The 16,966-nt window shown below is 49.3% G+C and overlaps 2 protein-coding genes across 2 annotated transcripts in view; one reads left to right on the forward strand and one right to left on the reverse strand.

Moving 5' to 3' along the window:
• Positions 1–448: 448 nt before the first annotated feature.
• On the forward strand, positions 449–5,954 carry gcc1 (GRIP and coiled-coil domain containing 1; the record flags this gene model as incomplete). Its single annotated transcript, XM_080538709.1, has 4 exons — positions 449–487; positions 2,542–3,524; positions 3,975–4,199; positions 4,563–5,954. The coding sequence occupies exons 2-4, from the start codon at positions 2,622–2,624 to the stop codon at positions 5,952–5,954; spliced, it is 2,520 nt and encodes an 839-aa protein (XP_080394835.1). The 5' UTR covers positions 449–487; positions 2,542–2,621.
• Positions 5,955–8,964: 3,010 nt separating this feature from the next.
• dennd6b (DENN/MADD domain containing 6B) overlaps positions 8,965–16,966 on the reverse strand; it is a gene marked incomplete at both ends in the record, with an annotated part of 13,555 nt that continues 5,553 nt past the window's right edge. Inside the window, 14 exons of the mRNA XM_080537612.1 lie at positions 8,965–9,087; positions 9,747–9,821; positions 9,969–10,071; positions 10,761–10,870; positions 11,168–11,221; positions 11,564–11,653; positions 12,649–12,713; positions 12,829–12,894; positions 13,302–13,396; positions 13,883–13,978; positions 14,104–14,226; positions 14,744–14,799; positions 15,381–15,443; positions 16,429–16,508. Coding sequence (XP_080393738.1) covers positions 8,965–9,087; positions 9,747–9,821; positions 9,969–10,071; positions 10,761–10,870; positions 11,168–11,221; positions 11,564–11,653; positions 12,649–12,713; positions 12,829–12,894; positions 13,302–13,396; positions 13,883–13,978; positions 14,104–14,226; positions 14,744–14,799; positions 15,381–15,443; positions 16,429–16,508 — 1,199 coding nt within the window. The remainder of the gene's footprint in view (positions 9,088–9,746; positions 9,822–9,968; positions 10,072–10,760; positions 10,871–11,167; positions 11,222–11,563; positions 11,654–12,648; positions 12,714–12,828; positions 12,895–13,301; positions 13,397–13,882; positions 13,979–14,103; positions 14,227–14,743; positions 14,800–15,380; positions 15,444–16,428; positions 16,509–16,966) is intronic.

The following is a 16,966-nucleotide window of genomic DNA, read 5'->3' on the forward strand; positions in this document are numbered from 1 at the left end:
TATAAGATGTTGCGTTCAATCGTACACAGCCAAAACGGTTAGTCAGAAACGGCGGAATGGGGCTATTCGACAGTGAAAAGCGAATATCGGCGAATATTCCGACCTTAGCAACATGGCGGCTTTTAGAGACCTTAGCAACATGGCGGCTTCTAGAGACCTTAGCAACATGGCGGCTTTTAGGAGAAGGGTCCAAATATGCAGGCGCGGTATGATGACGCGCTCCAACCACTCCAACCAAATATGGTCCATCAAGTTTCCGGGTGATAGGCGTGATGTCCGCAGCTGGATATACTTGGCTTTTAGAGACCTTGGCAACATGGCGGCTTCTAGAGACCTTAGCAACATGGCGGCTTCTAGAGACCTTAGCAACATGGCGGCTTTTAGAGACCGTTTGTGAAACATTTTCGAACTTTATTTACAACCAGCATCCTGGACATGGAGTCCGACTGAGGAAGTTGCCTGCAAACCCGTCGGTGACACGTAACTGGTGAGTTAAACCACGTAGCCGTCGTGCATATTGTGACTATATTACACTACGTGGTTATATGAGTGTGTGTGGTTGGTTATGAAATCACCGTATCTGACTTTTCGTTAGAAAATGGTGACAAAACGTGACGAGAGAGAGAGAGAGAGAGAGGTCGGGCCTACAGCAGAGACCCTCTCACATCTGTTGTCGTCCGGCTAACCAGAGGATAGGATAGCACAGCTCACTGGCTTTCTCTCCTTTCGCAGTCTTTCTGCTATGACGTTTTTAGTATTCTCCTCGCAGCTAATGTGCCTCAGTCTCCAGTCATTCTGGACGTCGGCTAAGCGTGTTGCTCGTCTGCAGAAAACTGTCGGAGTCTAACTTTAGTGCAGCAATGTTTTCCTGCTTGAGAACGAGCCTGTCACGTGACCCCCACCTAGTCCTGGTGTGAGTACTAACTGTCTAGTCCTGGTGTGAGTACTAACTGTCTAGTCCTGGTGTGAGTACTAACTGTCTAGTCCTGGGTGTGAGTACTAACTGTCTAGTCCTGGTGTGAGTACTAACTGTCTAGTCCTGGTGTGAGTACTAACTGTCTAGTCCTGGGTGTGAGTACTAACTGTCTAGTCCTGGGTGTGAGTACTAACTGTCTAGTCCTGGTGTGAGTACTAACTGTCTAGTCCTGGTGTGAGTACTAACTGTCTAGTCCTGGGTGTGAGTACTAACTGTCTAGTCCTGGGTGTGAGTACTAACTGTCTAGTCCTGGTGTGAGTACTACTAACTGTCTAGTCCTGGTGTGAGTACTAACTGTCTAGTCCTGGTGTGAGTACTAACTGTCTAGTCCTGGTGTGTGTACTAACTGTCTAGTCCTGGGTGTGAGTACTAACTGTCTAGTCCTGGTGTGAGTACTAACTGTCTAGTCCTGGTGTGAGTACTAGCCTAACTGTCTAGTCCTGGTGTGAGTACTAGCCTAACTGTCTAGTTCTGGTGTGAGTACTAACTGTCTAGTCCTGGTGTGAGTACTAACTGTCTAGTCCTGGTGTGAGTACTAGCCTAACTGTCTAGTCCTGGGTGTCAGTACTAACTCTGCTTGTCCCAGATGACCAGTAAATAATTCAGCCATCTATTCAACTTCCCCAATGCACTGAAACATTAGCATGGAATTGTGAGTTTGTGAAGTGCTGTAATGTATCTAGGCAACGTGTATCTCATTAGGAGCACTTTGAGCTGCAACGTTTGCAGAAAGTGCTATATAAATAAAAAGTTATTATTATTAATAGTATTAATCCATACATAATAGCATTAGATTAGATTAGGTTCAACTTTATTGTCATTGCACAGTACTGAGACAAGGAAATGTAGTTTGGCATCTAGCCAGTACAAATGTGCAATATGACAACCCTAGTCGTCTATCTGTACAGTATAGTACAGTGGATAGTGTACATAGCCTTTATTTATGTAAACCTGCTCCTTCCCTTCTTGTGTCTTTTTTTTTTAAAGTGTTTTTTTTTCTTTTTTTTCCCTTTCCTAACACCAGGGGAGCCACCCCTCCTAAATTTCGTTGTTTGGTACCTGTACTGTAGCAATGACAATAAAGTCCATTCATTCATTCATTCATTCAAATAGTGGCATAGGCCTACTACAAAAGACATATGTAGACAGTGCACATATTACAGTATGAGGTATTACAGTATGAGGTATTACAATTTAAGGTATTACAGTATGAGGTATTACAGTGAGTATAAATAAATATATAAAAGTGAATATACATGAGCTGAATATCAATATGTTATGTACAGTTATTATATGGTATGTACAGAACAAGGTCATAGGTCTTGAGGTATGTAACATATACAGTATGTATATGTAGGCTATAATTAGAGACTAGTATAATAAATGATATGTGCAAACCAAGCAGTAGTGCAAAAAAGCTAAATTGTGTCCTGAGTGTGCATAAGTCCCGAGTGTTTAGCCAGTATAGGTATGGGGAGGAGGGGGGGGTGGGGGGTACAATGATACTGGGAGTCAATGTTCCTTTTGTTGGTGTTGTTACTGATGGTAATTGCATCTGTTTGCAGAATTGTTTGATTGACAGTCACCGAGCATGGATCCAAGCTGAAGGTTCGAGCAGCTGACACCAATCAACCAATCAGCAGCCATGGACAAGTTTGGGATGAGCTTCGGGGGCGGGCCCAGCAAGAAGGAGCTGGTGGACACCATCGAGGCCCAGAAGAAGCAGCTGGTCCAGTACCAGACGCGCTTCAAGGACGTGGTGCGGGCCTACAAGAGCCTGCTGAAGGAGAAGGAGGCGCTGGAGGCCAGCCTGAGGGTGCTGACCGTGTCCCAGGAGGTCGACCTCGGCCAGCGCAGCGACGGCGGTGAGCACCGGGCGACCCCTGACCTCCCGGACGACCGCTCCTCCCTGCACAGCGAGGACAGCCTGGACACGGCCGCCTCCGCAGACACAGCCACCAGCGTCACCAGCGGGAGCACCAAGGGAGACCCGGCGGAGGAGGAGCAGCAGGGGGGAGGAGGGGGGGAGGTGGGTGTGGGAGGGGCGTCCGGCCCCCCCGGGGGTACCCCCTCCCCCCTGGCCCAGAGGTCGTCTGAGGAGGCCAGCGGGTCGGAGAGTGGCATCAGCTCCAGCAGTAGCGGGGGTTCTGAGCAGCAGACACCAGCACCTCCTCTACCCCCCCCCACCTCCACGGTGGAGGCTGACCGCCGGCTCCTCCAGCTGAAGACGCAGCTGACCACCCTGACCAGCTCCCTGGCCACGGTCACGCAGGAAAAGTCCAGGATGGAGGCCTCGTTCCAGGGAGACAAGCGCAAGACCAAGCAGGAGTTCGAGGAGCTCCAGGGGAGGCTGGAGGAGGCGGGGAGGAGGCGCGAGGCCGACGCCCAGGCCCTCCAGGACCAGCTGGTGGAGAGCAAGGCCCGGGTCATCACCCAGCAGCACGAGAGGGAGCAGGAGCAGGGCGACCACGCCCTGATGCTCCGCGAGCTGCAGAAGCTGCTGCAGGAGGAGCGGGGCCTGAGGCAGGACGCAGAGCTGCGGCTGGAGGTTTGTTGGTCGTCCCCCTCTGACTTCCCCCTCTGTCCAGAAAGTCATGTCATTACTCCCATCTTCTATATACCTATAGACCTTTTGCTAGCATATCAGCCCAATAGCGCTCTCAGGTCTTCTGGCGCTGGCTTTCTCTCTGTACCACATGTACAAAAGAAGAGATTTGGTGAGACTGCATTCTCATTGTATGCACCCAGATTGTGGAATGCACTGCCAGTTTACATTAGGGATGCAACCTCAGCAAATAATGTTCAAGTCAAGACTAAAAACCCATCTTTTTAATATTAATGAATAAATTATTAAATTATGATTATATAATAATTGGAGCACTTTGAGCTGCAATGTTTGCAGGAAAAGCGCTATACAAATACAAATTATTATTATTATTATTATTATTATTATTATTATTATTATTATAAATAAACTTTACTTACTTACTTCCTGGAGGACGCCCGGGAGATCATCCTGGAGACCACGCAGGCGGCGGGCCGGGAGCTGGCCTATGAGGCCAGGCTGAAGGAGGTGACGGGGCAGCGGGAGGAGATGAGGAGGAGCCTGCAGGCCGCGGAGGAGGAGAACAACAGGCCGGACCCCCGCCTGGAGGAGCTGCAGCAGGAGATGATGGAGCTCAAGTGTCACTTCCACCAGCAGATCCAGAACGAGATCAGAAAGGTACGGTGTGGTGGAGGAGGTGATTGAATGAGTCTTAGTTTAAACCATACTTACTTGCTGTGTGTCATGTTGTGGGTAGTGGTGGCCTAGGGGATAGTGAGTTTGTCTGCTGACCAGAAGGTCATGAGTTCGAATCCCACCACCACTAATCTGCCCTTGAGTAAGACACTTAGCCCTAAATTACTCCAGGGAGACTGTCCCTGTTATCTATAATTGTAAGTCGCTTTGGATAAAAACGTCAGCTAAATGGTAAAAAATGTTGTCTGTGCGTAAGTCTGTGCGTAAGTCTGTGCGTGAGTCTGTGTGTTGTCTGTGTCTCTGTGTCTAAGTCTCACGGACCCCTGTGTTCCCGCCCCCCTGCAGGCGTCCCAGGCCACCCAGCGCCTGCACGACCAGGCCCAGCTGGAGGAGGGCCGGGTGGCCAGCCTGGAGGAGCGCGTGTCAGAGCTCTCTGAGCTGCTGGGCGCCTGCGAGAAGGCCAAGCAGAGGGACCAGCACAATGCCCAGAGGCTGAGGGAGCGCATCCTCCAGCTGGACACGGAGAACAAGACCCTGGCCATCGCCGCCTCGGCCAGGGGCCCCATCTCCTCCTCCTTCTCCTCCTGCGATCTCAACGTGGACGAGGCCAACCTGGACGTCAACCTGCTGCGGGACCGTCTGGAGAAGGCCCGGAGGCTTCTGATGGCGGCGCTGGGGAGCCAGAGGAGCAGCACCCCGGGGGAGCACGCCCGCGAGATCGAGAAGCTGGCCGAGATGACGGAGACGACGGAAACTTCCGGAAACAACAACGAGACCTCAGGGGACGGAGAGAAGGCGTCCGGGATCTACTACCAGCAGGAGTTGCGTCAGCTGAAGGAGGAGTTTGAGCGCTACAAGGTCCGCGCCCAGGTGGTGCTGAAGAACAAGAACGCCCGGGACGGCAGCCAGGCCAAGGAGCTGGAGGATGCGCGCGACCAGCTGGCCGGGCTGAAGGAGAAGTACATCAACCTGCGTATCCACGGAGACGAGGCGGAGGCCAAGCACAGGAGGGAGCTGGAGGAGAGGCAGCAGAGCCTGGCCGGCCTGCACCAGGGCCACAGGCAGGAGCTGGAGAGGGCCGAGGCGCAGCACGGGGAGCGCCTCCTCAGGCTGGAGGGCGAACTGCACCGGCAGAGGGACCGCACCATGGCCCTGCTGACGGAGAAGGACCAGGAGCTGGAGAGGCTGCGCGCCTCCTCCTCTGTCGCCACCGCGGCCATGTTCGGCGGCCACCTAGCGAGATACACGGATGTTGGCGACGATGACGTGACCGCCAACTCTGCCGACAACGCCAACGATGCCGCCGCGCAGGACGAGAGCGACGCGGTGGCCGGGGCGCTGAGGCTGGCGGGCCCCAACGAGCCCACCCTGCTGCTGTACGCCGAGCAGCTGGCCCGGCGCGAGGTGGAGATCGGCGCGCTGCGGCGGCAGAAGCACCGGCTGGAGGAGGACCTGCACCAGCTGCAGGGGAGGCTGATCGCCAACGGGGAGCACTATGACGAGGAGCTGGCCGGCCTGCGGGGGCAGGTGGACAAGAGGCAGAGGGACGAGGGGAGGGAGGGCGCCAACCTGGAGTACCTGAAGAACGTCATCTACAAGTTCCTCACCCTCCAGGACACCAGGGGGCGCCAGCAGACCCTCACAGCCATTCTGACCATTCTGCACTTCAGCCCCCAGGAGAAGCAGGCGGTGGTGAAGCATCAGGGGCAGACGTGGTGGACGCCCGGGATGAGGTGATGGAGGGAGGAGGAGGAGGAGGAGAAGGAGGAGGAGGAGGAGGAGGAGGAGGAGAAGGAGGAGGGGGAGGGGGAGTAGAAGTAGATTGAGGAGGAGGAGGAGAAGATGAAGGAGAAGAAGGAGGAGAAGTCGAGGAGCTCCGCAGCAAACAGGGAATGCGGATTAGCAAACATTCCTCAGACAGTCGACCAGTGTGTTGTTCCCTGTTTGCTTCATTTAAAGTCTATTTATTTTTGCTGTGGTGTTTGGGGCATTACGGTTACGTGCCAAGTGGAAGAGCAAACTAACATTTGGTCAGAGACTCTTAATGTCTTAAAGAGACTCTTAATATTGTTCTTTTCACTTCACAGGGCATCAGAGTTACAATCATACACGTTGGAAATAGAGGTTTTGGTTTGTTTTGTGTTTGCCGTTAGTTAAGTTAAGTTTGGGTTGTTCTGAATCTGGGGTTTGGGTGATTAAGTGGTGCTCTCAACTGCCTGTCTGCATTTCCCCTGTGTGACAGTGTAATATCAACTATTACACAGACCTTTGAACCTCAGCTGTAAACAACGTCACCAAACCCCAAGTCTTTAACGATATCAGTGTGAGACCTGGGGAGTATTCCATCACCGTCACTGAAGTAAAATCCAGACTTATTTTTGAAAAATCAGTTTTTTCCTTTAGCAACGGTGTTGGAATCCCCCCCCCCCCCTCCCCCTGGGGAATTCTGGTTGTGTAGGCCCTTTTAACACTTTTAATCTGGATTTTCACCATCCAGGATCAGATCAACATCTGATTTACCCCTAGATGGGTAACAAAGAAGAATCAGGGTCATTCTGACCCGGATTTAAAAGTAAATAATATAAAATATTATTGAATGAAATGCCGGGTCTTCAAGATGAGGAATGGTATCTGTCAGATCTGATGGGTAGATCATGTAACTTGTTGCCTAAATGGTAACCTCTCATTGCCTTTGTTAATCAGTCATCTCTGCTTCTGTACTATACCTCCCTGCATGCATTCAGAACACTATATGGGACTGTGTGATCATGTTTATCTGCGTTATCAATATTGATCTTCTGCAGCTTTAATTCCTGCTCTCTGAAATGTACTGTACATACTTGTATGATAATCTAAAGAACTTCAAACTACACTTTGTGGTTAACTCCTCTCATGCGGTATTTTCTAGTAGGACGTTTAACTGTGTGGATAATACTTATATAATACCTATTGGAGAAATGTATATTTTTGACTTCCTCAGTTTAACATGGAAATAAAACTATTTTTCTCATCGAGTCTTTAAGTGTGTCTGATGAATCGGATGAAACAGTCATGTTTCCAAATTTTATTGGCAACACATTTCACAACATTTTAATATCAACAATGCCATTTTCAGAATGAAAAGAATAAAAAAAGGTAATAATAAATAATATCTTAGGAGCTATCCAGGTATTACGAGATCATCAATCATTTCAAAACTTAAAACAAATTGCAAATGCAACATCTCTTCAACCACAACGCAAAAACAAATAACAAAAGTTGTAAACGTCTGACAGAAACAGATAACATGGAGCGCCGTGTACAAGGCGAGACTTCTGGTTGAGTGTGTTTTATACATTCACTGGTAGATGAAGTGTAAGAACAATGGCTGTTGTTTTTAGGAAAGATGTTCGGTGACGAAAGAGTATCTTAGAGGAAGCGTTGAGGTGGTGTGGCTTTGCCTGAGTACTGTCAACCATGTTAAAACACAGACACACACACCCTCAAAATAGTTTGCATCCATTACATTCTATCAGGGCACTAAACTAACTAACTAACTGACTGACCACTGAAACGCAAAGCAGAAAGCCTGGGTCTACCACCTACAGTCACCCAGTAAACCAAGAGTCCAAAAGACGTCCTCAGGGAAGCCGGAATGTGACGTCTTTAGGACGCCTTATGGACTACAGAATCGTCAAAGACGTCATCTGGACGTCCTAGAAAGACGTCATCTGAACCCACATTCCGGCTTCCCTGAGGATGTCTTTTGGACTCTTTGTTTACTGGTTCTACCACCTACAGTAGCTAGGTATGTGCGTGGCTGGACAGAAAGCAGAGGTAATATGGAATGTGATATAATTGTGCTTGGTCTGTCGAAGATCTTCTGAGATTGATGCAAGTCCCATCAATGTGATTCATCCCTGTTATTCTAGACTAGACCAACGCAACAACATACGTTTAGTGTTTTGTTTTACAACAGACATTCATTCTATTCTTCTGTAAAAAGCTGCTTTACCTAGCTTGTTGTCTACACAAGCAGATTTGAATAAAACCTCTTCATCCTGATATTTAGCTGCACTCAATGACTCACTGAGGAGTGTTCATCTTCTCAACAGAACAACGGCCGTTTAATAAACATGGAAGGCAGAGGAGGAGAGCAGAACCAGGTGTAAAGTTCCTGTTGGCCAACGCTAAGTAGTACTGAGTATGATAGAGAGGCCTGGAAGCACAGATGTCCCCTGGGAAGTGTAGTTCTTCATGATAAGCCAGGTACAGTATTCAACCAGGAGGGAAAGCTGAATAATGAGCTGAGGGAAGTTCGAAGCCGTGATTTAATAACGATCAAGTCCAGGTTAAATCACCTACTGTGGTATCCCTACGCCGCTTTGTGCATCACGTTGTCCTGGCGACGTTTGTAGTTTTGGGAACTATATTTCTCAGAGCACGGCAGAAACTACCACAATCTATCACCACTGCTAACAGGCAGGCACGGGGGGGACTAGAAGCGTTGGCTGGGGGCTGACTGTCACCCCTGTGTTCACACTATAAACAGATCCTCAATATCTTCATTCTGAGGGGTAGTGGTTTGGTTGGGTGATGGTCATAAAAAACTAAAAACAAATCTAAATAAAATGCTGATTAGTGCTTGTTCCAGTGTGTGTGTGTGTGTGTGTGTGTGTGTGTGTGTGTGTGTGTGTGTGTGTGTGTGTGTGTGTGCGCGCGTGTCAGTGTGTGTGTGTGTGTGTGTCAGTGTGTGTGTGTGTGTGTGTCAGTGTCTGTGCAGTACAGTCTGCAGGTCCTGGGGCAGGGAGCTGATGATGGTCTGGATGTACCCCTCCAGCCTCTCCAGGACCCCCTCCTTCACCACCAGCTGCTGCCTGCGGACCCTCACCTGGAGTGGGGATGAGGGGGGAGAGGTTAGACCCTGGGGGAGGAGGGGGGAGAGGTTAGACCCTGGGGGAGGAGGGGGGAGAGGTTAGACCCTGGGGGAGGAGGGGGGAGAGGTTAGACCCTGGGGGAGGAGGGGGGAGAGGTTAGACCCTGGGGGAGGAGTGGGGAGAGGTTAGACCCTGGGGGAGGAGTGGGGAGAGGTTAGACCCTGGGGAGGAGGGGGAGAGGTTAGACCCTGGGGAGGAGGGGGAGAGGTTAGACCCTGGGGGAGGAGGGGGGAGAGGTTAGACCCTGGGGGAGGAGGTTAGACCCTGGGGGAGGAGGGGGGAGAGGTTAGACCCTGGGGGAGGAGGGGGAGAGGTTAGACCCTGGGGAGGAGTGGGGAGAGGTTAGACCCTGGGGGAGGAGGGGGAGGGGGAAAATATTATATTATAATCGTACTGTATTGGACATTATTACCTTCATAAACAGAGCAGTTGAGTGAAATGGGCATTAAGTTACAACATGAAGCAGTGTAAGGGTTAGTCAGGGTCAGGGCTAGGGTCAGTAGGGTAGGGTTAGGGTTAGGACCAGGGTTAGAATTAGGGTCAGGACTAGGGTCAGTGGTAGGGTTAGGGTTAGGATAAGGGTTAGAATTAGGGTTAGGGTTAGGTGACTGACCAGCTTCTCTCTCAGTTTCAGGACGAGGTCGACAATCTCCACCTCAGACTTGTCCTTGGTCCAGCTCAGCAGGTCCTGGGTGAGGACACCATCACAACATCAACAACAACAACAACAACAACAACATCAATAATAATAATCGATTGTATTTGTATCGTACTTTTATCAAGACAAAGTTACAAAGCGGGGGGGGGGGGGGGGGGGGGGGGCGGGAACACTTACAGCCTCACAGATGGCCTCCAAGTGAAGACACTCCAGCTTCTGGGTCATCTCTCTGTGCCTCAGACGATACCAGCCGTCGAAGTTGGGCGACCTGAAGAACCTCCTAGGAGACCACGAACAGCGCATTAGGAACAGCGCATTAGGAACAGCGCATTAGGAACAGCGCATTAGGAACAGCGCATTAGGAACAGCGCATTAAGAACAGCGCATTAAGAACAGCGCATTAGGTAAGACGTGTCATTTGTACTTAGCGTTATAACTAAGCATTATTAGCAACTTTGAACATCATTATCAGGGCCATTGCAACATGGTGTTCACTAATAATAATAACTTTATTTGTATAGCAAACGTTGCAGCTCAAAGTGCTTTAATCATTATATAATCTTAATTTAATCATTTAGTCGTTTAAAGGCAATATTAAAAAGATGGGTTTTTAGTCTTGACTTGAACATATTTGCTGAGGTTGCATCCCTAATGTAAACCAAAGCAGTGACAGGACCAGGGTGCGGTGTGTGTTATATTTACATTTACATGTTAGACATTTAGCAGACGCCTTTATCCTAAGTGACTTACAACAAATACATTTGTCTAAGTAGGTGAATCATCTGTCCATCATCCATCATAAGAACAACAAACCTATGCTAGGACCAGGGGCCATTGGCAGTCACACTGCTAGGAGAAGGAATAATTATTGTGTGTGTGTGTGTGTCCTGTCCAGCCAAAGTCAGTCTGCTCTGAGCACAGACGCAGTCAGACAGGTGAGGTGACAGGAGGACGGGTCAGGTGACTCACCTGTACAGCCCCAGCCAATCCCCTTTGAGCACGGAGGTGAGCTGGGGTCCTGCATGCTCCAGGGTCCCCATGAACTCATCCTGGCTGAAGGGCCGGATCTGAGGAGGGGTCTGGAGAACACACACACACACACACACACACACACACACACACACACACACACATTTTGTTCACATAATAGGTTTGGGTGGGTTTGAGTGGGTTTGAGTGGGTTTGAGTGGGTTTGAGTGGGATTGAGTGGGTTTGGGTGTGTTTGGGTGGGTTTGAGTGGGTTTGAGTGTGTGTGGGTGGGTTTGAGTGTGTTTGAGTGTGTTTGGGTGGGTTTGGGTGGGTTTGAGTGGGTTTGAGTGGGTTTGAGTGGGTTTGGGTGGGTTTGAGTGGGGCTTAACGATGACAACATTCCCCACCTTCCAGGGCGTCACAGACCTCTGCAGGGGCATCAGGCTAGCCAGATATCTCTCCTGAGGGAGGGAGGAGGTGAGGGAGAGAGAGAGAGACACAACTTTAGGAGGCTACATCTTAACTGTCCCTCCTGAAGTCCTCCTCATCCCCACTACCCCCCTGTACTGTACAGTTTCTCTACTATAAATATATATATATATATATATATATATATATATATATATATATATACAGTATATATATATTAATTCTAGCATTGTGACTGGTCATAACATAGATTACGTTTTCTTATGATGACTGATGGATAGATGATTCACTTAAGTCACTTTGGATAAAGGCGTCTGGTACATGTCTAACTAAAATGTGTGTGTGTGGACAGGAAGTCAGGACGTCAGTCTCACCAGCGGGATGATGAAGCTCTGGGTGAGCTCTAACAGATGTCTCCTCAAGATGGCGCTCTGCACCTCCGATGGCCTCTTCCTCTGCATCCCCTACAGAGAGAGAGAGAAGGGGGGATGAGAGAGAGAAGGGGGGATGAAAGAGTGAGAGTGGGGAGATATCTCGGGGTGCGTTCGTAAAATAGTAGCTTTGGAAATCTGATCAGCACTCATGGAATGCCTCCTCGTCCAATCAAATGACTTGGTCCTCTATGTAAAGAACCCCAAGAAAGGTTATTATTTTATGTTGATTAACCTGCCATACATTTGTAAACTGCTTTGTTATGTGATTCATATGTTGTTTGAATAGGATATCGGTGACTTTTATTTTGAAGAGCTTTAGGCAAATGTGTGTATGTATTTTGGTTTGATTAGGCTTCCGTAGTGAGAAAGCTCACACAAGTTTGCCATTTGGTGCTGAACAAAAGAGATTGACGGTAAAGGAAGACAGTTTAATGGACCCGTAATGAGGCCATAAGTTCTTACGGTGCAATTTATGGTGCAATTTATGGTGCAATTTAGGGTGCAATTTATGGTGCAATTTATGGTGCAATTTATGGTGCAATTTATTTGATTGTTTGATTATCACATGTGAACTTTCAAGGTTCAATAAAGGAAAGAAGAAGGAAATAAACACTTTAAGTTACAGCAGTAAGTCTCAAGCCTTTTCATATACGGGGATCCGTTACACTCTATGACACTGAAACTAGTGTGCCCTCCGGCGTAGGAACACAGCCATAGTGGGGTGGGGTGTGAGGATGGTCAGTCTGTCCTCTTAATAATGATAATAATAAATAATAATAATAATAATAATAATAATACATTTTATTTGTATGGTGCCTTTCAGAACACCCAAGGACACCTCACAGGGCAATACACAGTAAAATACAGTCAGGTTAAAAACAGTGGAGGTGACAAGGTGTCAAACACAGTTAAAACTGAACAGAAAGAAAAGAAACAGCAGAAAACAAAACAAAAGAACAACAAACAACAGGAGGTGAAGGAGACAGGACACAGGATACAGATTAAAGTGAGTATGCCCGTCTTACCTTCAACAGTCTTTTGATGAGGGACTTGTCTTTATGAAGAAACGTTTTATAGGCTGTGTAGATACCTACGGGTGGGGAGGGGGGACAAAAATACTCAGTGGTGCTTTTTGAAACTCTGAAGATGTGGCATGTGGAACAAATATTTGCAACCTAAGATCTATTGGCATGTCTGTGTTCTACCTGGTTTAGTGTCTAGTGTCTTCAGCTTGGCCAGTTTCTTCACCTTCACCTGCTTGGGCAGGTCACCTGAGAGGAAGGCAGATACGGGGTCAACGTGAGTCAGTCCTAACCCTAGCCTAACCCTAGGGTTTGTGTTCTGTACAGGCTCAGACATGTGGGGGAAATGGGTCAGATCCCAAACCTTACCTCTGATCTTAGATTCAGTCGTATAGCAGTGGAGGCTGGTGGAGGTAGAAATCGGAGGACGGGCTCATTGTAACCCACGGTGTGTGATACCCCTCCTCAGTCCATGCCGTGCATTACAAAGAGGCCCGTCCTCCGATTTCTACCTCCGCCAGCCTCCCCCTGTTGTGCGGGAGGTAACTATACAGGAAGTAGCAGCGAACAGACTCTGTGTCGAAGGCCACATCGGTAACAGGAAGCTACGGGAAGCAGAAAGGGACAAGAAGGACAGGGAGCGTTTCTCTTCTCACCAGACATCTTGAGCTCTCCCAGACGCAGGATGTGAGGCCAGCACTGGAACGTCTTTATGAAGAACGGGTTGGTCACCCCCAGGATCACATTAGGACTGGAGGAGGAGGAGGGGGGGTGGAGAAGGAGGAGGAGGAGGAGGAGGAGGGGGGGGGTGGAGGAGGAGGAGGAGGAGGGGAGGGGTGGAGGAGGAGGAGGGGGGGGGGGGGAGGAGGAGGAGGAGGTGGAGAGGAGGAGGAGGAGGTGGAGGAGGAGGAGGAGGAGAAGGAGGAGGGGGAGAAGGAGGAGGGGATGGGGGGAAAAGAAAGAGTTGAGTTCAGATGGTTTCTCCGACGGAGGGATGGAGTGTGTGTTGTGTAGACCAGTGGTTCTCAAACCTCTCCTCGGGAAACCCCAGCCGCTCCACATATTTGATCTGTTCCACCACCAGCACACCTGATTCAACTAATCAAGTACAAAGCAATTATGATTTGATTAGTTGAATCAGGTGTGCTGGTAGTGGAACAGATTAAATATATGGAGCGGCTGGGGGTCCCCGAGGAGAGGTTTGAGAACCACGGGTGTAGAGGGTAAACCAGCTCACGGTGCCTGGGTCCTGGTGGTGTACTCCTTAAACTCTGTGTCGTGGATGGTGAAGTACGGTCGGTAGTCACAGCAGTACCTCAGCGGGCCGATCGCGCTGAAGGAGGAGAGAGAGAGAAGAGTGTTTTACACACTGTTACAGAGTTAGAAGTTAGCGTTTCGAAGCTAAAACTGCTAAACCGTTGTTGTTTTTTCAGAGGGAAAAAAAACCCATTAGTTTACCTCACGAGGGCCAGCACGGTTTCCGAGGAGACGGTGGGAGAGGGCGCCATGACGACCACGGGCTCCCCCAGCAGCATGAGCTCCCAGAGCATCTGCAGGTGGATCAGGACGGACTGGAAACACCTGGGCAGGCCACAGGTCAAAGGTCAAAGGTCATTTTAGCCAGAAATATATTTATTTTTTTACTTTTACTGATGCTTATCCTCCAATGGTAAATGGTAAATGGACTGCACTTATATAGCGCCTTTTTTGCTGCTCCAAAGCGCTTTACAACGGCCTCTCATTCACCCATTCACACACACATTCACACACCATGCAAGGTGCCGGCCCGCTCACTGGGAGCAATTCTGGGGTTCAGTGTCTTGCCCAAGGACACTTCGACATGTGGCCAGCCGGGGCTCGAACCGCTGATCTGCCAACCTTGTGATCATTAGACGGCGACTCTACCTCCTGCGCCACAGCCGCCCAAATAACAGTGAAGCGTTCTTCTCTATCACGACGACTGCCAATGGCCCCTGGCCTGAGCTAGATTACTCTTCCCGCTACGACTGGTGGATTGATGATTCACTTACTTAGTCAAATGTATTGATTGAAAAAAAAAGAAGAAAAAAAATGAAGAGACAGAAGATGTAGTTTTTACTTGAACAGGTCGAGCTCGTGGATGGTGGGCAGCATCATAGGAGCTGGAAGAAGATTCTGGAAAGAAGAGGAAAGAGATATTGCTCTAGTGATGAGTATTAACCATGTCAATGTTACTGATGAGTATAGAAAGACCATATAGAAAGACTTGTATGGACTTTAAAACAACATAGATTTACATTTTACATTTTAAACATTTAGCAGAAGAAGGAGAAATAACACAGATGAAATGTAGACAGTCACCATGCTGTGGTTTACAATCAGACAGCACTAACCTCCCTCTGTGCCTGTTTAGGGTTAGGGTTAGGGTTAGGGTCAGGGTCAGGGTTAGGGTCAGACAGCACTAACCTCCCTCTGTGCCTGTTTAGGGTTAGGTTAGGGGTAGGGGTAGGGGTAAGAGTTAGGGTTAGGGTTAGGGTCAGGGTCAGGGGTAGGGGTAGGGGTAGGGTCAGGGTCAGACGGCACTAACCTCCCTCTGTCTGTTTAAGGTTAGGGCCAGGGGTAGGGGAAGGGGTTAGGGTCAGGGTCAGGGTCAGACAGCACTAACCTCCCTCTGTGTCTGTTTAGGGTTAGGGTTAGGGTTAGGGTCAGGGGTAGGGGTAGGGGTAGGGGTAGGGTCAGGGTCAGACGGCACTAACCTCCCTCTGCGCCTGTTTCACTGGACTTCCCCCTTGCTTGTCATTCTTCGACGGGATCCTGACCTGAGGAAACAGGGTTAGAGGTTACATTTCTGCTTTATTGGGATAGAGACAGTAGAGATTGACAGGAAGGATGGGTGAGAGAGAGAGAGAGAGAGAGAGAGAGAGAGAGAGGAGGGATGACAGGAAGGATGGGTGAGAGAGAGAGAGAGAGAGAGAGAGGAGGGATGACAGGAAGGATGGGTGAGAGAGAGAGAGAGGAGGGATGACAGGAAGGATGGGTGAGAGAGAGAGAGCGAAAGAGACGAGGGATGACAGGAAGGATAGATGAGAGAGGAGGAGGGATGACAGGAAGGATAGATGAGAGAGGAGGAGGGATGACAGGAAGGATGGGTGAGAGAAAGAGAGAGAGAGAGGAGGGATGACAGGAAGGATGGGTGAGAGAGGAGGGATGACAGGAAGGATGGGTGAGAGAGAGGAGGGATGACAGGAAGGATGGGTGAGAGAGAGAGGAGGGGTGACAGGAAGGATAGGTGAGAGAGAGAGAGTAGGGATGACAGGAAGGATGGATGAGAGAGAGATAGGAGGGATGACAGGAAGGATGGATGAGAGAGAGAGAGGAGGGATGACAGGAAGGATGGGTGAGAGAGAGAGAGGAGGGATGACAGGAAGGATGGGTGAGAGAGAGAGAGAGGAGGGATGACAGGAAGGATGGGTGAGAGAGAGAGAGGAGGGATGACAGGAAGGATGGATGAGAGAGAGAGAGGAGGGATGACAGGAAGGATGGGTGAGAGAGAGGAGGGATGACAGGAAGGATAGGTGAGAGAGAGAGGAGGGATGACAGGAAGGATGGGTGAGAGAGAGGGAGGGATGACATGCAGGATATGTCGACAGCCGGAATCGAACCGGGGACGCTGCGATTACACATGGCTGACACCTTAGTGTGCTACACCACCAAGCGCCCTGGGGGTTTATATTACACTAGAGTCTAGAGCCATTATGGGTTACATTCACACATTTAAACCCCCCAGGTGTTCCTGCTCCTCACCTGCATGACCACGCCCATAAAAGGCAAGTTGAGTGTCAGTCCTGGCACCGGAGAAGGCCATTGGTCGATCTCATTGCACACTGCAGGGGGGGTGGAGAGAGAGAGAGAGGGTTAGGGCAGGATTGTGCTAGAACCCAGGGAGACACAGAGATTTAGCGTGTGCAGACCTTCAGCAAACAGTTGTTTTAAGGTTTTTAACTCATTCAGTGCCGGGGGTGAATAAAGTCGCCCACATTGTCAACATTCTAGACTGCCAAGGATTACTTTATTCACCAAAATAATGGGTAAATGATGACGCTTTATTTTGTAGCCAATCAAAGTATTGTTGCGAGGTAGATACCACATGGAACACTTAAAACACTCAAGGTGGTGAGGGTTCCAGAACTATTTGGCATTTGTATACGCTTGTAAGACAAGAATGTTTTTCGTTTTTTAACAAGCAAATTGCTGCCTGTGTAATATTTTGTGTACGCTGCCTTCTTGGCCAGGGCATATAAAAGAGATGAGAAGACTTCCCTGGTTAAATAAATGATAAATA

Source organism: Nansenia antarctica, assembly GCF_963989245.1.
Source record: "Nansenia antarctica genome assembly, chromosome: 8".
NCBI lineage: Eukaryota > Metazoa > Chordata > Actinopteri > Argentiniformes > Microstomatidae > Nansenia > Nansenia antarctica.